Raw genomic sequence first — 21,423 nt, 5'->3', positions numbered from 1 at the left:
TGGCAAATGTATCTGATTTGTGACGCATGAAGTAAAACCAAACCTTCCATGAGTAATCATCAATGAAACTCACATAATACACATGTCCTCCCTTTGATACAACTCTAACCAGGCCCCAACCATCTGAATGCACATAATCAAGAATACCCTTTATCTTGTACATAGCTGATCTAAACCTTGCCCTGTTATGTTTTCCAGTAACACAAATCCCACAAAATTCTAGCTAGCATGATTTCAAGCCCTTTAACAATTTTATCTTGTGTAGTTCTTTCATGTCGTGTTCCCCCATATGCCCAAGGCACATATGCCACAAGACGGTATCATCTGATTCAGCATCTATGGTTGCAGCTCCACCTATAACGGTAGTTCCCTGTAGTGTGTAAATATTCCCATCCAGTTTTCACCCTTTTATTACAATCAGATTACCTTTCCATATCGTCAGAACTCCACCTTTGGACTTGTAATTAAAGTCATTATAATCCAAAGTTCCGAGTGATATCAAACTCTCCCTCAACTTTGGTATATATCTTACATTACACAATGTTCTTACAGCACTATCAAATATTTTTATCTTTACATTTTCTATGTCAATGATCTTGCAAGAAGCATCATTACCCATAAGAACTGATCCAAAATTCACCGACCTGTAAGTGTTGAACCACTCCTTATTAGGAGTCATGTGATAAGAACATGCTGAGTCAAGATCAAGAGTTTCTTTTCCCCACGTAAAAGTGGTCACAAGATTTTCATAGGCATGAATCGAGGGCAAAGAGTTTAACAACATCAAAGTTTTGTCATCCTCATCAAATTTAACATCAACTCTCATCAAATTACTAATAATTTGATTGAAAGCATTAATATGTTGATCTAAGTTTGATCTTTTAACCATCTTAAGTCAATACAAGCATTGCTTAAGAAAAAGTTTATTATTGAGAGATTTGGACATGTATCGGCTCTCTAACTTTCGCCATATAGCCATAGGCTAATCCACCTCCATCACCCGATAGAGTATTTAGTCAGTCAAACACAAGCGTATTGTAGAAGCGGCCTTTGCTTGCAATTCTCCCCATGTTGCCTTATCCATTCCATCCGGTTGAATACCAAGTAAAGCATTTCCCATTCCTTGTTGTACAAGAATGCCTTTCACTCTCCTCTTCTATAAACCAAAGTTCCCGGTTCCATCAAATTTGATGATGTCAAATCTTGCAGAAAACGATCCCGATGCCATAACAACAATCGCTCTGATACCAATTTTTTGTGATATGGATGGGAAAAATATGAAGCACAGCAGAATAAATACAACAAGTAAATAAAACACAACTAGAAAATGATAAACAACAATAACAACAATAAGATTTATGTGGTTCGACAAAGCCTACATCCACGGAAGAAATGACACAAGAATTTCACTAAGAAAATCTCAAAGTACACAATACACTTCTCAAATGATCAATCTCTCTATCAATACATGCCCAAAATGACATATATAACAGTCCCTCGAAGGTTTCCCCCCAATTACCCAACCACCCCAATGTTCAAATTCAAAATTCAAAAAACTACTCACAGCCCAGGTGCACTTGTCAACGAGTACAAGGGATTCGTCGACAATCCAAAGAAGGCCACTCGTTGACGAGAACAAGACATTCGTTGACGAACCCATTTTCTGCTCTCGGTATCTCCAGAACTCTAAAATTTTTCTACTCTCGGGATCTACTCATCGATGAGCACATGGCACTCATCGACGAGTCCCTACTGTGTTGCCCTTTTATGTTTTTCTTCCTTCTTTGTTTATGAAATCCAAAGTATAAGAGCCACACCACAAACAACACCCTGTATTTTTAATTTCCTGTATATTGTTGTATTTTCGTGTATGTTTGATTTCCCTGTAACATTTCTTTGTATTTGCTCATTTTTCATGTATGTACCTTTCTGTTTTCAACATTTTTTTTTTTTGTATATTTTTTTGCATCTCCTTGTATTCTTTTGCATTTTCCTGTATGTTTTATTTTCCTGTAATATTTCTTTGTATTTTATCTCCTCGTATCTCTCTCAGTTGTAATCTCTTCCTACATGTACATTTTTTATTTTTCCCTGTATGTGCTTTGCGGTGTACGTTGCAGCATTCCTCTGTATTTCAAATTTGGACACACGCTCCCCTTTTAAATAAAGTGTGACCTCATGTATGCATTTCAATTTTGACCAAAATCCCATATCATAGTTGAGCAATCTCGCCCAAGGAATAACTGGTAATAAAACATGACCTTGAGACTCAACCAAAATACCTGATTTCAAAAATTGAAAGACTCAATTTCAAATCTAAAAACCCAATTCAAAAATTTGACCGACTCAATCTAAAAGAAACTCAATTTTCAACTGAACAAAATAAAAGGACTCAATTTTGAAATTTAGGGAACTCAACTAAAAATTAGAAGAACTCAGTTTTAAAATCAAAATTAAAAGGACTCGCTTTGTCCTAGAATGCTAGGACTCAAAGCTTAATTTTGAAAAAGGATTCAATTAAAAAATAATCGGGACTTGAACTTGATATAGAAAGACTCAATTTTGAAAATAACTAGGACTCGAATCACCGAGACCTAATTTTTGCAATAAAAGGACTCAATTTTGAAATAATTGGGACTCCAAAATGGGAATCCAATTTAAAAATAGCCAGGACTCGGTTTAAAAATACATGAACTCAGTTTAAAGATATTCGGGACTCAAAATATTGGGGCTCAATTTAAAAATATCTGGCACTTAGTTTTAAAGAATACAATTTCAAAGACTCAAGACTAAATCAGGGTTTTCAAAAAAGATCCTCCAATTTTTGGGATTCAAAGTCAACTTTTATCACGCCGAATCTTTTTAGAAAAACCTGATTAAAATTGGGGTGTCTACACTAGTGATGAAGGTGCACCATTTTGTTTTGACTAGGGATAATTTTTTTTTTTTTTCACAAAACGTAGTCATGTATTTAGTCATATTACTTGATAGTAGTCAAGACAATTGATGATCAAGTGACTTTGCAATTATGATTCGTATTGAAAAAATTTTATTCACTTGATGGTTGTTGTAAGTGCGAGGTTTTGCGCGAAGAGCGAGGATGCCCGAAGGGCCCTTGAGGATGAGACAGTGCTATATGTTTGAGTCAAGACATAGTTAATTATATTAACATATGAGCGTACTTTGGGAATTTGCATATGAGGGTTATATATACATATTTTAGTCAAAGGTTGAAACCTTAAAACATATTCATTGATGAGATAGTGGAAATTGCATAGAAATTCCATGGACATAAGCACATTGTTGAACCACATTAAATAGTTATATTCCTATTCTATTTTTTATTCTCTGATCTTCGATTTGTTATATGTGTGCATAATCTTAGGGCGCATTTTCACATCATACATGACATTGCAAATTTTTAATTTAAGAAATTAAATGCCATGATGTAAAAGGCAAGGAGATAATGTACAATCTAGTAAAACCTTATGAATTAATTATTTAATATACCTCTTGTTTTAATTAGACTTGAGCTGTACAATAAAAAAGTTATTCATCTCTCAGTACCATTTCTAAAGTTTAAACCAATACTTTAAGTTTTAACATAGAGTCCCAATGGACTTCTTTCTAAAAGGCCCATCAAAAATCAAATTTCCATCTCCCATCAACTACCACTTTTTCTTATAAAAGAGTACTGTATTTTTTTTTTCATTTTTCTTTTCTTTTTCATCAAGGCAAGCACAGGTACACCGCTCATTTAAAAATAAACTCTTCTCACCACCCTTAAGCCTCTTTATCCAATTACACCGTTTAAAAAATTATGTGCAAGTGAATTAATTAAATGATATAAAATAAAATTTGAATAAAAATATGAAAAAAGAAAAAATCAAGTAATAACTTCATCCACAAAACACCCATTTGTGGTAAAAAAAAAAAAAGTAAAAAACTAAATAGCTATTATGGATACCATTTTGATCCAAAATCACTTATTATCACAAACACTCTTAATTCATAGTTTAACCCTTCGTCATTAAAGACAAAGATTAGAGTTTAAGGCTAAGCAAAGGGAACCTAATTAATTAACTAAAGAGGTACGTGTGTGGGTAGGTAGCTACCATGTGGGTGGTGCAATGGTGGCCTTGCTACCCTTTTGGGCTCCATACAAGCGAAAGAGGCTAAAAGCAGAGATGCAAGAGAGGAGAATTGTGCTGAGGCTGGCCAAAAGAGCACTGGCTATCCCCTCCCCAACTTGGGTGCAGAACTTCCCATACATGGTGCATATTTTCATCCACTGCAGCTCCTCTTGCCCTAACTCTGCAAATACCGCCGACTGTGCAGCCGCCGCCGCCGCTGCTAACATCACGTATGCCATCACCTGTGCAAGTTGAGAGTTTAGGGATTGTTTGGTTTCATTCATGTTTTTTTTTTTGTTTGCATTATGACAAAGGCTCATAAAGGAAGTAGATGAAATGAATGGGAAGGTAAGAATGGCTGTGACTAGCTAGCATGGACTTAGGTCTACCACTAATCTAACATAGAAAGACACTCGCCTCTGATTCATTTAAGCCCTATGTCGAGCTTCATAAGAATAGTGTTGTACTTACTCATCAAACATTACACTTTTACTTACTCGCTGTCTTTTATAATTATACCATTCCTTTTTTTTTTTTTTCCTTGTTTGGGTTAATTAGAAGCTCGTATTGATCTTGAACTACATAAAAAGAGGTAGCTATCTTTCATCCCGTGCCTCTTCTTGCTTGCTTCTTACAAGATTCAAAACTTAAGAATTCTAATATAAAAGTTTTTAAACTTTAGGCATCCCACATAGAACAGCTGAATGGCTATATATGTTTGTGCTTTATTAAAGTGTTAACCTTTCCAAAAATAAAATTAGTATCTTAGAAATCGTCCCTAAGCTCTTGAGATGAGGAAATTATTGGATAGACTGGGTCTACCATATCATGTATAGACTATTCCAATTAAATGATGACAACTATTAAACAGACACATAAGCAAATCCTAGTCAATTGTTTCCTTCCAAAATAAATCCTATTTTCCTTTCTTGTTTATGAGATAAATGTCTCTTTTTGTCTTTTTTGATGTATTAAATCTATATATATTTTTTAAATAATTGAGTTTGGGATGTACCATACTCTTATTTATTTAAAGAAAAGTAAAATAAATTAATTATATTTCCTACTACCATAGAACTAAAATTGAGAGTATATATAATTGTTTGATTGCTTGAAGGAAAAAGAAGAATATAAAGTTGTCCTAAAATATAAGTAGATTATAAAAGTTCATTTCTTAATTTTTTAAAATGTGCCACGTCACAATAATACTATGATATAAATAATAAAAAATGTTGTAAAACATGTATATTTATGTAGATAACTATCTAGATAATAGGTTACAACCTTTGGTATGCCCACATAATGGTTCATTACGTGGTTAACCTTTAGGATGCCAATGTATTTGCCTACATAAGACATGCTTTACAACAAAATGAGATAACAAGATGATTAGTAACATCTAGTTCCTGAAAAACTAGACGGTTGAATTTCTATAGCTGACTCTAATGGTATAACAAGTTTCGTTGGTATTATTTTAAGGTAAGAATCTTGTTTCCTTTAACATTTGTTATCTATATAATTTTAGTTTTTTGTCAAACTATATTTATATGTTAACCATATCTCTTATCTTAAGTACGTGTCCTTAAATATTTTTTTATGTTGGGATATATGTGAGAATAATATTTCCATTTAATATTTACCTAACTTTGAATTTTTATTTGTTTTCAAAGTGACTTTATGATGTCAAACCTCACAAAATTTGAATTCGTTGCCCTTGATATTTCTGGAAGAAACTATCTGCCGTGAGTACTTGATGCTAAGATTCATCTTAATATTATGAATCTTGGAAGTACAATTGAAGAAAGAAATCAGCATCTCTGTAAGATCGCGCAAAGGCAATGATTTTCCTTCGACACCATTTACACGAAGAATTGAAAATTGAATACCTTACTATTAAGGATCCATTAGTCCTTTGGAACAACTTAGAGGAGAGATATGAACACCAAAAAACGGTAATTCTTCCAAAAGGTCGATATGATTGGATACACTTGCGACTGCAAGATTTTAAAATTGTAAGTGAATATAATTCAGCATTGTTTAAAATTAGCTCTCAATTGAAGTTATGTGGAGAAAAAAAATTACCGATGATGATATGTTAGAAAAAACATATTCGACTTTTCATGCCTCAAATGTGCTCTTGCAACAATAATATCAAGAGCATAAATTTACAAAATATTCTGAACTAATTTCTTATTTACAGGTGGCTAAACAAAATAATGAGCTTTTGTTGAAAAATCATCAATCTTGTCCAACGAGCTCAATACCATTCCCTAAAGTGAATGTGGTTTTTTCTCAAGGTCATGGACGAGGTCGTGGTGGTAAAAGAGGTCATGTTAGGAAAAATTGTTGAACCCGTGATGATCATCCTTCAAAGTTTGAAAGCAAAGGTGTTCAAAAGACTCAAAGGAAATGTGTAAAGAATAAAGAAAGCTCTGAACAAAATAATAAAGTATAAAAAAATGACAATATTTGCTATAGGTGTGGAACAAAAGGTCATTGGTCTTGAATATGTCGCACTTCTAAACACATAGTTGATCTTTACAACGCATCGTTAAAAGGAAAAGGAAAAATGCTGAAGTGAATTTGTCTGAACCCATTGATGCTAAGTATGAGTCTCCTTTGGATGTTGATTTTGATGTTTCCGATTTTTTTGAGGATCCTCTAGTAGCAAAATTGATCATTTGATTGGGGATGGAAATGTCTGCTATTAAATTATCTTCATGTTTATGTTATTTAAAAAAAAAATTAAATTATGTAATTTTTTTTATTAAAAGTTTTACATATATTATGCTTGGTAATATTTTGTTATCTTTCCTAATTCTTAAATTTTACTTTTCATTTACTAGATCATACAAAATAAACTTGATAAAATGGAGGATGACATGTGTTTGGTGGACAGTGGCATGACTCACACAATTCTTCATGTTAAAAAATATTTCTTGCAATTAACAATAAGCTGAAATTAATGTTAACACAATATATGACTCTAAAAATGTAATAGAGGGCTCTGGAAGAGTTCACATTATGTTTCCAAATAGGACAAAATTGTATATTGATGATGTGTTGTATTCTATTAGATCTTGAAGAAATCTACTAAGTTTTAAAGATATACATCGCAATGGATATCATGTTGAAACCAAAAATGAAAGAGATATGAAATATTTTTTTATTTCATCTATAGTTTCAAACTAAAAGATCATATTAAAAAAAATTTCAATTTTTTCATCTAGCCTATATTTCATAAAAATAAGGATGGCTGAATCAAATTTTATACACCGGAAGTGCTCCGAGCTTGGAAGTTTTATGCTTTAGCATGATAGTCTTGTCCATCCTGGTTCAACTATGATGCAACAAATCATTGAAAATATACATGGACGTCCATTAAAGGATCAGAAAGTTCTTTTACTTGGTGATTATTTTTGTACTTCTTGTGTTCAAGGAAAACTACTTGTTAGACCTTCTCCATCTAAATTATCTTTAGAGTTTCTATCTTTTCTACAAAGAATACAAGGAGATATTTGTGGCCCAATCCATCCATCTTGCGGACCATTTCGATATTTCATGGTTTAAATTTATGCTTCCACTCGATGGTTATATGTTTGTCTACTTTCAGCTCATAATATTGCTTTTGCTAAATTTCTTACTCAAATAATAAAGTTAAGATCAAGTTTTCCTGATCATCCCATTCAAACTGTCCGTTTAGATAATGCAAGTGAATTTTCTTCAAAAGAATTTTATGACTTTTGCATGTCAATAGGAATAAGTGATGAACATTCTATTGCACATGTTCATACACAAAATGGTTTAGTGGAATCCTTTATTAAGCGTTTACAATTTATTGTTAGACCTATGTGTTGACTTTTTGGTTCGTCTCCTGTTTTGATTATGACAAACCACATTATCTCATCTATATGCTTTTTGTATTTGAATAGGTTTACTTTTCTAAGCACGGATGAAAGATGAGAAATAGATGCCGAAAAGCACTTAAACGAGTCATTCTTTCGGCGAAATCCATGGAATTGCCAAGGAGCAGAGCATGAAGCCTTCGATTATTTTAAGTTGTATTTATATATATATATATATATATATATTTATTTTAATTTGGATCTATAATAATAATCTATCGGTCTATAATAATTAATGCATGACATGTATGGTAGGGACTATAAGCTTAAGACCATAGATTAACCATAGGGATTCGGTCGACCGACACCGAATTTTTGGGGTTAACTCTTAAAGACCTTAGACTGACCATAGGACCCAAAATATTGCATGAAAAATCCCCCACAATCTTAGAATTAATTATCATGTGAATAGGGGTGACTTCATAAGAAGAATAGGACTGAAATTTACAAAGTTGGTGTGTTTGGTCGATTGAACCCTAACACACAGAACACTTTGATCGACCGAACCTCTCTAGGATCAAAAGTTTGACCAGTTGATCGACCATCCTTAAAATGAGCGTCAACGCCCTGGTCGACTGAATTGGCATGTGGAGAAATCGCAACGCTCTGGTCGACCAAACTCCTAGTTGTAAAATGGCCCGATCGACCGAACGTTCAAATTTGGTCAACCAAACTTAGTCCAGTCGACCGAACCTTGGAGATTCCAAAATCGCTTCAACTCTGGTTGACCAATACTTTAGTTCAAAAACACCCAAGTTAACTGAACTGAGTAACTTGGTTAACCAAACCCTAAAAATGGTCGACCAAACCTCTCGGGCTGCTCAATTTTTACGAAGGTTAAATTGGGTTATTTTTAATTAAATTCAATTAATATTTTTCCAAAATACCCAGCGTATCCCCATTGACTATAATTTTTTTCATCTCTATATATAGGTCCTCATTTGCAAAAATTCAGATAAGATTAGGGATTTAATTAGCAAACATTTTCTCTATATTTTTTAGAGACCTTTTTCAAAACATAAAGCCCCTACAATCTCATACTGCTACTTCTTTCCTAAATCAATCCTCGTGAGAGTACCTTGAGTTATACATTATTCTCATTTGCTAAAAACCCTCATTTTTTTTTATTGTATATTTGATTTTCGAATTGAGGTTTGAGCATAGTTTTTTCCCCGATTTAATTTAATAAATTTGTGGTGTGGGAAAAACTTAAAGCTTGTGGGTCTTGGCATTCGAATTATAAGACACCTTAGCTTGTATTTTTGAGTGTGCAAAAATCTTTTCACAAACTCATTTTTCAAATATCTCTTATGCTTGAATATTGAGAAAATATTTTTAGAGATATTTTAATTACTCTTTGTGAAAATCTTTGAAACCCTAAATTGTTATTGAGATTTACATTTATACATTGTTTCAAAGATTAGTTTGTTGATACACTCTTGTGCATGATTGACTATTGACATTAGATTGAGTGTGATTACACTTTGTTAAATTGAACTTATAGTTCCCATCTATTTGAGGTGCATTGATTATTGCATGTGCGTATCAGTACAAAATCTACTTATGTTTATAAGCATTAAATTTATACACAAAATTTCAATTGTATGTTGTATTCCAGACGTGGCCTGAGGGGGTTTGATCTAACCCGTAAGGATCGATAGGGTCTTCTCCACCCCGCAAGGAGAGTTTGTAAAGGTTAATGTCAACCCTGAGAATTTGACCTGATTGTAGTCAGTGTCGCTCCACCCATTAAGTAAGCAATAATGGTAATTCTCGGGCTTGCGAGCAGAGGTAGGGACGTAGGCAGTATTGGCCGAACTCCGATAACATATCTGGTGTTTATTTTATTTTTTGCAATTTACTTTCTGCACCTGCATGTTTATGTTCATTGTTTGAATATTTGATAGGGTTTGTGATTACATAGAAAGACCCTAGGTTTGTGTAATACTGCTTGTGGAATCTGGTTTAACCTAAGAAGAATTTTTAAATACCCAACTCACCTCCCTCTTGGGAATACACCAAAGTCAACACTATGCTTATGCGATCAAAGCTTCCTGCATTTGCCTGGGGTCATACTATAGTGCATGCTGCGTCTTTGATTAGAATTAGACCGACTGCATATCACAAGTTTTCACCTTCACACCTTGTGTTTAACCACCAACCTAATATATCTCATCTTAGAATTTTTGGTTGCGCTGTATATGTTCCTATTGCACTTGCACAATGAAGTAAGATGGGACCACAACATCGGTTTGATATTTATATTGGTTTTGATTCTCCTTCTATCATTAGACATCTTGAATCACTAATAGGTGGTCTTTTTAAAGGAAGATTTCTAGATTGTTAATTTGATGAATCAGTTTTCCCATCATTAGGATAAGGAAAAGGTAAAGGATTAAAAACACAAAAAATTTGTTGGAACACACCAACTTTGTCTAATCTTGATACACGCATAAATCAATGTGAACTTGAATTTCAAAGAATAATTTATTTGCAGAATGCCGCAAATCAATTGTCAAATGTTTTTATAGACACCAAAAGGGTCACTCAATCACATGTTCTGACTGCAAATATTCCTGCCAGATTAATTGTTCTTGAAGAACACCTAATGGCAATAGTAGCTAATGAATCTAAAGTGCGCCAAAAGCATGGTAGACCAATTTGTGCAAATGATACTGTTCCTCGAAAGAAAAAGGAAATGAATAAAAGTGACACTCCAAAAAAGGTCATTAACACTCAAGAAAAGGTTAAAAGAAATATAGATTAACAATCTCATATTTCCGCAAAAGCAACACCAAAAGTGGTTCCGACCAAAAAATTATGAGATCTCATTAAAATTTGGAAATATGCGGAGAAGAAATGAAGTTGTTGTTGACAATGTGTTTGCATATGTGATTGCTTCAAAAACCATTAATGATAATGAGCCTGAACCTTAAATTGTAGAAGAATGTCAATATCGAAATGATTGGCTAAAATGGAAAGAAGCAATACAGGCTGAGCTAGACTCATTAGCCAAACGTAGGGTATTTGGACCAATAGTCCAAACACCTGAGAATGTCAAACTTGTTGGGTATAAATGAGTTTTTATATGTAAAAGAAATAAAATGGATGAAATTGTGAGATACAAGGCGCGTCTTATAGCACAAGGTTTCTCCCAAAGGCTTGGTATAGATTATAATAAGACCTATTCCCCTATTATGGATGCAGTTACTTTCAGATTTCTGATTAGTTTAACGGTTTCTGAAGGACTTGACATTTGCCTCATGGAAGTAGTAACAATTTACTTGTATGACTCATTAGATAATGACATATATATATATATATGAAAATCCCTGAAGGATTTAAAATGCCTAAAACATATAATCCAAAACAATGACAAATGTATTCTGTTAAATTACAAAGATCCTTGTAAGGATTGAAGCAATCTGGACGAATGTGGTACAATCTTCTACGTGAATATTTGTTGAAAATTGAATATGAAAATAATCTTATCAGTCCTTGTGTTTTAATTAAGAAGATAAATTCTGGATTTACTATAGTCGCAATTTATGTTGATAACATAAACATAGTAGGAACTTCAGAAGTGATCTCAATGACTGCTAACTACTTAATGAAAGAATTTGAGATGAAGGATCTTGGGAAGACAAAATTTTGCCTTGGTTTTCAAGTTAATCATTTAACAAGTGAAATTTTTATTTATCAATCATCTTATATAGAAAAAATCTTGAAACAATTTTATATGGATAAATCTTATCAATTAAGTTCCCCAAAGGTTGTTCGTTCACTTGATGTGAAAAAGGATCTTTTTCGTCCTCGAAAAGATGATAAAGAAATCCTTCGTCCTAAAATATCCTATCTTAGTGCAATAGGAGCACTCTTGTATCTTACAAATTGCACTAAACCAGATATAGCTTTTGCGGTAAATTTGCTGGCAAGGTTTAGTTCTACACCAACTTAAAGACATTGGAATGGAGTAAAAGATGTTCTTCGTTATCTCCGCGGCATATCTAATATGGGTTTGTTTTACCCAAAGGGATTAAAGTTTGTGTTGAAAGGATATGTTGATGCTGGATATCTTTCTAATCCTCCTAAAGCTCAATCACAAACAAACTATATTTTTACATGTGGTGATATTGCTATTGTAGTGACCTAGAGAAATTATAGTATTTAAATAATAAAAGAAGGGGGAAAAAGGAAAATGTAACAAGGCCTCATCGACGAATTCAGGGGGTTTGTCGACGAGAAAGTACAGAAAGGATGTTTTGGCAATTCTGAATTTCGTTGACGAGGGGAGAGTTCATCAACGAATTGTCTTCTTGACCTCGTCGACGAGGTGACGTGGCTCGTCGACGAAGGCCAGTGTATAAATAGGTCAAACCTCATTTTTAGGCTGAAATTCGATGCCCAAACCCTCTCTCTCTCCTCCCTTCGTCTCTCCACTCTTCTCTCTTAATTTCTGGGTCCGTTTGTCACCGGATCGACAATCCAAATCTACCACGACACTCCTAGGGAAGTTTTCTGCATATTTGCTGGAGTGGATTGTCGGTAGGACGAGCTTGAAATTCATCATAGATTCAAGGTAAGGTTTTTTATTTAGAATTTGGCTTTACCATAATTATAGGAAATATTATATACGAAAAAATACTGAAATTTAGTTATGGGAGATGTTGTTTTCAAGGTGTTGAACGGGAAATCTAGCGAGTATTGGATTGACTGTTTTAGGGGGCTTTTTCAAGAATCAGGTAAGGGGATAAATTAAGTTAATTATTTTATGAAAATATATACATGATCTTACAGCATCTGATTTCAGGAAAATAAATAAATAAATAAATATATATATATATATATATATATATATATATATATACACACACACACACATAAGCATTATATTTGGAAAATACTGCTGTAAATGACGATATGTTCTAAATATACGTAAAACACATTCTATGTGGCATGAGTGGAATTTATTATGAATTACTGTTTCCTGGGAAAATGTTAATGATACAAAGTCTTAGAATGATAAACCGGCATACGGGCCGAGAGTTTTATATGATATACTAGCGTACGGGCCAAGAGTTTTATATGATATAACTCTTTTTATAAGAAATATAGAAAAGCATCTTATTTCATTTAATCATCTTATAAAGAGAGTTTTATTTCTTTACTTTAATATTTTCTATATTTCTTTCTTTATTTCATTTACAACAAAAAATATATTTTTTCCTAATATTTGTGAAAAGAAGATGATATATATAATATATATTTAAAGAATCCCTTTTCTAACAATTCCTTATTAGGAAATATATAATAATAATAATAATAATAATAATAATAATATATTATTATTATTATAGCATTTTTTATTTATTTTTAAAATTTTTTTAATGACCAATTCCTATTTGGCTAAGCTCTTCCTATCCACCTAAATAGCACCAACCTGGAGGGATGAAAACATTGTTGCTCACTCATTGACACATCTTTGGTAATTTACTAGGAAAACCACAAGATACATTATAAAAGTTTTAAAAAATTTATAATTTACTTATATATATATATATATATTCTTAATTTTATATCTATTCTACTAGGTAATTTAATATTTTTTTCTGTTAATAAGATCATGTTATGTCTCAAACTCATTTTTTTTTTTCAATTTTCAATGTTCTTTTTCTTTTAAAAATGTACAAATTTAATTTTCATAGAAGGTAAAAAGTGTTGTAGCTGGAGACAGGAGATACAGCTGGAGCCAGGCGTGAAGAATTGGTGTTGCAAGCTGGACATTTATCCACCATTTATCCCCATGATTATAACCTCCCAAATTTATAATTTACTTTATTAAGTTGTGATTAAATATCAGCCCTATAAATAGAGAGTTGAGGAAGTTGTAATATGTACAAGAGGTACAAAAGAGAAGCTCAGAGAGCAGAGAGAAGAAAAAGAGGAGGAAGAGAGGGAGAGAGAGAGTGAGAGTTCTATTTTTCCAACGAATAGTGAATTTTGTGGTGTGCTCTGTGGATGTAGGTCAATCTTGACCACATCACGTTAAATTTCTGGTGTCATATTTTTCTGGTTGCTCACAGGATCCTAACAAGTGGTATCAGAGCCCAGTTGGAGCAAAAAAGTCAAATCGGAAGTGATCCCGAAATCAGAGCTTTGTCTAGTGGTTCAAAACTGAGTTTTGAGGCCACCATCACATTTCGCTCGCCGAGACAAAGAGAACCGTGCAAACCGGAGCTTGAAAGGAGCTCAGATGAAGCCTCACACACCACCACGCGCATCATCGGAGCACAACACTTCGCCACACACCGGTCTCGCAATGGTGACCTGCTGCTCACGCACCTCGCGCGTTGCCACGCGTATTTCTAGCCCAAACTACCTCAACCCGACTCGAACACAACCCAACCCAACCCGATGACTCACACAGACCGAACCAACCCGCACCGATCCGGATCTGTATCCGACTCGAACCAATCTGAACTTGGGCACGTCTGTAGTGCCACATCAGCACTGCTACATCAACACCATGTCACCCGCCACATCAACAGGTGGGTCCTAGTGCCATGGAAATAGGTGGGCCCAATGCCGCGTCAGCATCCTGCCACATTAGCATAATGACACGTCAGCTTGCCACGTCATCATTGACTAGTTGACCAGGTTTGACCTGAACTTTGACTGAGCTTTTTGGAGTCGTTTTGGGTCCGCTTTTCGAACAACTTGAACCATTCTAGGGTTTTCGATCATTTCGGATCCAACCGTACTATCCATTTGAGCTAATTCCATCTATAGATCAGTGAATCGAGATGTCGAATGAAAAGAACTCAAAAATCGAAATGTTCAATGACAACAATTTCGGTTTCTGGAAGATGTAGATAGAAGATTATTTGTTTGGGAAGGAATTACACTTACCATTGAAGGGTAAGCTAGCATTTATGAACGAGGAGGAGTGGCAGTTACTTGATCGAAAAGCTCTCGAAGCCATCAGAATGATGTCGTCAAAGTCTGTGGCGTTCAATATCAAGCATATATCATCCACCAAGTCTCTGATGGATGCGCTCTCTAATATGTACGAGCAACCTTCAACCGCAAACAAGGTACATCTCATGAAAAGACTATTTACCATGAGTATGTCTGCAGGTGAAAGTTTTAGCAGGCATTTGAATAATTTCAATGAGTTGTCGGATCAACTCGCCTCAGTCGGGATAACGTTTGATAATGAGATTCGTGCCCAATAGATTCTCAGTCAGTTGCCCAAAAGTTGGAATGGTGTTGTTACTACAATCAGTAGCTCCACAGGAATCGTCAGCATGATTTTGATGGAGGAAATCAGAATACAGTCGAACCATAGCTCCACTTCGAGTTCAGCCTTGAACATGGAAAGTCAAGGTAGAGGAAACAGACATGGACGATCAAACAACCGCGACAGATCTAGGCCAAGGTGATCTAAATCTAGAAATCCTATAGGTTCTCTGGACACAGGTTCCCAAAGCACAAAAGTTATTGAGTGCTGGAACTGTGGAAAAACTGGTCATTACAAGAACTAGTGCAGAAGTCAGAAGAAAGAATACGAGATGAGGGCAAAGAAAGAAGCAAATGTTGCTTCATAAAATGATGATTTGTTGATATGCTCTTTGGAGAGCAAAAGGGAGTCTTAGGTGTTAGACTCTGGAGCATCATTCCATGCCACTTGTAGTAGAGATTGCCTAGAGGAGTATACAATAGGTAATTTCAGTAAAGTATATCTGGACAATAATCAACCTTGCAACATTGCCGGTAAGGGAATAGTGAAGATCAAGATGAATGGGTCAGTATGGAAACTGAGAGATGTCAGGTATATTCCACACCTGAGGAAGAATTTGATCTCAGTCGGTTAATTGGCAGATGAAGGTTATAACACATCTTTCATTGGCGATGAATGGAAGATTTCAAAAGGTGCATTGACAATTGCTCGAGGTAAGAAAAGTAGTACTCTTTATGTAACTCCTAATGCATGTATGTCTATTACAGTTGCTACAGGAAATGATGATAACAACTTATGGCATCAATGACTCGGACACCTGAGTGAGAATGGACTCATGGTGATGCACTCAAAGGGTAAGTTGATTGATTTATAGTTGATGAAGATTGACATATGTGAGGATTGCATAATTGAGAAACAGAAGAGAGTCAGTTTCAAGACAAACATCAGTACCCCGAAGAAGGAGAGACTTGAGCTAGTCCATTAAGATGTATGGGGACCAACAACCATTTAGTCTACAGGAGGAAAGCATTACTTGGTCACGTTTATCGATGATCATTCATGAAATGTATGGGTTTACTTCCTGAAGTATAAATCTGATATTTTTTATGCTTATAAAATTTGGAAAGCGATGGTAGAAAATGAAACTAGTTTGAAAATCAAGAAGCTGAGAACAGATAACGGTGGTGAGTATGTTGACACCAAGTTCAAGAAATTCTGCTATGAGCATGGTATCATAATGGAAAGAACTGTGCTAGGTACGCCTCAACACAATGGCGTAACCGAGCGGATGAACAGAACGTTGACAGAAAAAGCCAGAAGCATGTGTACGCAGTCAGGCTTGCCAAAGATGTTTTGGGCAGAAGCAGTCAACACAATAGCTTATTTGATTAACAGAAGTCCATCAGTACCATTGGACTATAGTCTACCAGAAGAAGTTTGAAGTAACAAAGAGGTAAGACTTTGACATTTGAAAGTTTTTGGTTATGTTGCATATGTACATATCAATGATCATGTCATGAATAAGCTGGATTTGAAATCCCAGAATGCACTTTCATCGGTTTTGGTGGAGATGAACCGCATTTGGGATGATGAAAATAGAAAGGTGATCAAAAGCAGAGATGTGATTTTTGATGAAATGTGATGTACAAAGATAGACACACAACAGAATCTACAGAGCCTGAAACGACCTTTGTGTAGATGTGGATGATGTTTTAGAAGGTGTAAGGACACATCAGCAGAATACCGAGATTCTCAGGCAGTGGAACATGGGGAGCAGATTGTTGCACCACCACCTTCTACTCTAGCACTAGAGCTAAGGAGATCTTCTTAGCAGCACGTACCAGATAGGAGGTATGTGAACCATTTACTTCTTACAGATGGAGGAGAACCTGAATGCTATGTTAAAGCATGTCAGGCAGGAGATGCAAGCAAGTGGGAGCTTGCAATGAAAGACGAGATGAAGTCTTTTAACTCCAACAAAACATAGGAACTAGCTAAGTTGCCCAATGGTAAAAAGACTCTTCACAACAAGTGGGTGTACAGAATCAAAGAAAAGCATGACGGCTCCAGAAGGTACAAGCCTCGGTTCGTAGTCAAATGCTTCGAACAGAAGGAAGGGATTGACTACACCGACATCTTTGCACCAATTGTGAAGTTGACAGCCATCAGATTAGTCCGCGGGAATTGAGCAGACAGGAAGGTGGTGACTACAGAGAAGCTGAAGTTGTGTTCAACTTCAATTGGTTTTCATGCTTGAAGACATTTTTTTAGCACATCATTTATTCATGAAGAGGCATCTCCGTCTCCAAGTGGGAGATTGTTGTAGCTGGATACAGGAGATACAGTTGGAGCCATGCATGAAGAATTGGCGTTGCAATCTGGACATTTATCCACCATTTATCTTCATGATTATAACCTCCCAAATTTATAATTTATTGTATTAAGTTGTGATTAAATATCAGCCCTATAAATAGAGAGCTGAGGAAGTTGTAATATGTACAAGAGGTATAAAAAAGAAACTCAGAGTGCAGAGAGAAGAAAGAGAGGAGGAAGAGAGGGAGAGAGACGGTGAGAGTTGTATTTTTCCGGCGAATAGTGAATTTTGTGGTGTGTTCCGTGGACGTAGGTCGATATTGACCAAATCACGTTAAATTTCTGTTCTCATATTTTTCTGGTTGCTCATAGGGTCCTAACACGAAGATGCATTTATTTCCTAAATAAGAAATTAAAAAGACAAAAATTTATTATGGGAAGGAATAATAATTAGGTTTTTGCTTATATAATCTACTTAGGGGTTCCAACATCCAATATTCATTTAGGAAAAGGACTTGTGTTTTCAGGTAATACCTGCTTCTTTTGGGGTCTCTCGCTTTTGCTACCTTTATTTCCAGCTTGTTTCTTGTCTTTCCCTGCTTTTCGAGCACTATCTGAATTATTGTGAGAAATAGAAACAAATATGAATAGGCCAATCTCACCAGATTGCATTCCTTTACCCTCATAAATTTTAGTTCCAGCATTTGCAAGGCCATTGTTGTCATCTGTAATTTTGCCTTCCAGCACCTTTTTCTGAACCAATGCTAGGAGTAGTAGCCTCTTCAGCCAGAGGAACTACAAGACTGTCATCCTTAGGGTCGTTCATCACACTAAACATGTTGATAGACTCGATCCCTTTCTTAATGGCCTAGGAATCAATCTTCTGTTTGACAGTGAAAGACTTTCCTTTTCCCAGCTCTTCAGTAGCCTACATCGAGCTAAGATGTTGCTCACTGAAAGCTTGGTTTGTTTTAGGCTTCCAGACCTTGGGAGCAACACAATCATTCATCAAATGCCCCAATTTCTTGCAACCTGCACAAAGAGAAAGTTTCCACAAGTATTCGACGTCCACAGTGTGCAGGGAACCAGAGGGCATCTTAATGAAATGCACCCTGGAAGATTTCTCTCCATATCCACTTCCACACATACCCTGGCACTCTGCAAATTTCTCATTAATTTGGTTCTCTCGTCCATATACGGCGGAACCCCAATGGCACTAGCAATGTAGCTTAACCCCTCCCTTAGTCCAGTAGACAGAAGGAAATCAATAAATACTCTCCCAAATAGGAATGCTCGAGAGCTACAAATCCTTATTCTCACAATTAGGGTTACATTCAGATATAAACATTGGGCTATTGCCAACAAACCATGGTCCATTCTCAAGCACCCACTTCATCTCTTCTCTCTTGCTGAATTTGAAGATGTAAGATCTCGACAGCAAGGAGAAGATCTCAATACCTTGGAACCTTCTCCAGATTTTCTTAACTACAGACTTCACATATGAGAATGGCGGAGCTTTCCCAAGAATTCTTAAAGTTATTAGGAAAAGGAAAAAAAATATGAAAAAAAAATCACTTTGTGAGAAAAATTTAAAAAAAAAAAAAAAAAATTTAATTTTATATATTGTTATATTTAATTTTGTTTTTAAATAGTATTAAAATAATTCTTCATTTTTTTTATTGCATTTGATATACAGAAGAAATACGATAAAAAATAAATTTCTTCCTATTTTTCCCTTTCTTTGTTATTGTTATTATTTTTAGATCAAGAATTTTAATTTGAAAAGGGTAAAGTTTAGAATAATATATTTTTTTAAATCAAACACTATTAAGAATAAAATTTTGTTAAAACATTTAAAAATCAACTAACTGAATTATTTACATAAAAATTCCGAAGGTGAATGGTGCTCTTCACTGTATTGAATGTTGCTCTGCCACTCACTAATTCCATGGTAAAAAGTAAGAGTAGCCTTTACCATGCAAAGGTCATTGGTCTAATTTCAACCCTTGCCATTCCAATGGACAATTAAAAAAAAAAAAAGGAAATTACAGCAGCAGGGTGTAGTGGTAATCAAATTCAAGGAGTTTAATCTCAGGTTTAATCTATCATCCAATCCATAGAAAGAAATAATCATGAAAAAAAATAAAAATAGAAATTACCTGATCCCCAGAAAAAATGGCCCAAGCTAAGGGCCTGCTGAACAGGACACTGCCCCTAACCATGCTCATCACACACCTCACCCCTTGCACCACTGAATATGCAGCTGCTATCCCATTTGCTATCACCAGAAACCTACACCACCACCACCACAATCATCATCATCATCATCATACTTCTATACAACAAAAATTGAGAGAGAGAGAGCGAGAGAGAGAAAGAGAGAGAGAATCTTAGTTCTTACACGAGAGCTTTCATGTCTGTGAATTTGGCTTTCTTGTGGAAAGAGAAGATGACTCTGACCTGTGAATCAGTGGCAACAAGAACAGCAGCAACAACTCCCAACCCAAAGATCAAACACCTCAAGGTGAGCTCTGCAACCCTCACCCTCCCATCCACCACCTTCTGATATCCCCCACTGTACGCTCCAGCACTCCCTGCAGGACTCACCCCCACGTACCCGCTCATCTCTTTCTCAACTATAAAACCAAGAGAAAAACGGAGGATGAAGAATTTTAGAAGAAGAGGAAGAAGAAGATGGTGATGATGCTGATGATGACGAAGAAAAAAGAACGAATATTTAAACAAAAAACTGAAACCCAACACTCAACTCTCAAAGCCCACTTCACCAACATCTCCACTTGCAATAGACCCCACCGGTAAAAAAAAAAAAAACAAACCACACTTCTTTTAAAAACTTTTTTGTGAAAAAACAGAGTGACCACACAAGAGATTTAATTTTTTAAAAAAAAAAATCAATGTCCAAATCTGGTGATGATGCTTTAATTATATGAGCTGCCCAAGTGGCGGAGATTGGGAGTTGGAACACAAAAATGGACACGTTTCCGTCCTTGCACTTTCGCACGCAGGGTCTGAGCTCCTCTGCTTCTGCTCTGCGTTTAAGGGCAGGGTCACAGTGCAGAGCAATCCTTTCTTCTTCTTTTTTCATTTTCTTAGGACGAGGTAAAGGTCTCTTGTCCCAAGGCAAAATGGAGATAAGGAGAAATTAAGGGGCACTGTGCTTTGAATTAGGGCACCATCCCTTAGATGAGGAGGACGTGGTGGCATTTACGAGTCACCCATATCTTTTCCTCTTCTGCATAGGGCGTCAGGAGTGGATTCACAGGGAGCAAAAGGGGTTTTTCTTTTTCTTTGAAATGAAAATTACCAAGAAAGGGAAGTTTGATTGATGAGTAATCAGTTGGGAACATGCAGTAATGTGAAATTGCAAGAGGGTTCTACAATTTTATTTCTTTATTAAGCAGAGAGTTGAAAGAAATCAGAAAAAGGTGAAGGTAGGATAATGATTGAGGAAGGCGTGTAGTGATGTGGTTTTATGGTTGGGTGTGGGTTGGTGGGGCAGAGAGGGCGGTAGGTTTTGTGTTAAAAGTGGGCAACTATGATTACTTTGCAATCAATTTTCCAAACTCTCCTATTTGAAAAGCAAAATGTACTAATTTAATTTGTGGGATTTAAAAGAATATTTTTAAAAGTATTATATAATTTCTCTTATCTTTCACCAAACAATTTTGCATTTGATATTATTTTCAGGTGGCTTAGATGGTAAATTAAGTTTCTACTTAAATTTCTACGATTTTTCATTTGAGAGTATATCTCGTTATTTAAGTAAAGAAGTATAGAAGGCGAACTTATTATTGTGGTGGATAAGTTGAAT

General features: G+C 35.3%; 1 protein-coding gene across 1 annotated transcript; it reads right to left on the bottom strand.

The window, feature by feature from the left end:
- Positions 1-3,969: 3,969 nt before the first annotated feature.
- Positions 3,970-21,053, bottom strand: LOC131154131 (CASP-like protein 2B1). Its single transcript, XM_058106667.1, has 3 exons — positions 19,993-21,053; positions 19,751-19,883; positions 3,970-4,375 (listed from the first exon to the last, which is right to left on the bottom strand). Exons 1-3 carry the CDS (start codon positions 20,214-20,216, stop codon positions 4,112-4,114), a joined length of 621 nt encoding a protein of 206 aa, XP_057962650.1. The 5' UTR covers positions 20,217-21,053; the 3' UTR covers positions 3,970-4,111.
- Between the last annotated feature and the right edge of the window lie 370 nt (positions 21,054-21,423).

The sequence above is a fragment of the Malania oleifera genome, chromosome 4 (assembly GCF_029873635.1).
Source record: "Malania oleifera isolate guangnan ecotype guangnan chromosome 4, ASM2987363v1, whole genome shotgun sequence".
NCBI lineage: Eukaryota > Viridiplantae > Streptophyta > Magnoliopsida > Santalales > Ximeniaceae > Malania > Malania oleifera.
Note: the sequence above shows the minus strand (reverse complement) of the source record. Positions and strands in the feature narration are given on the sequence as shown.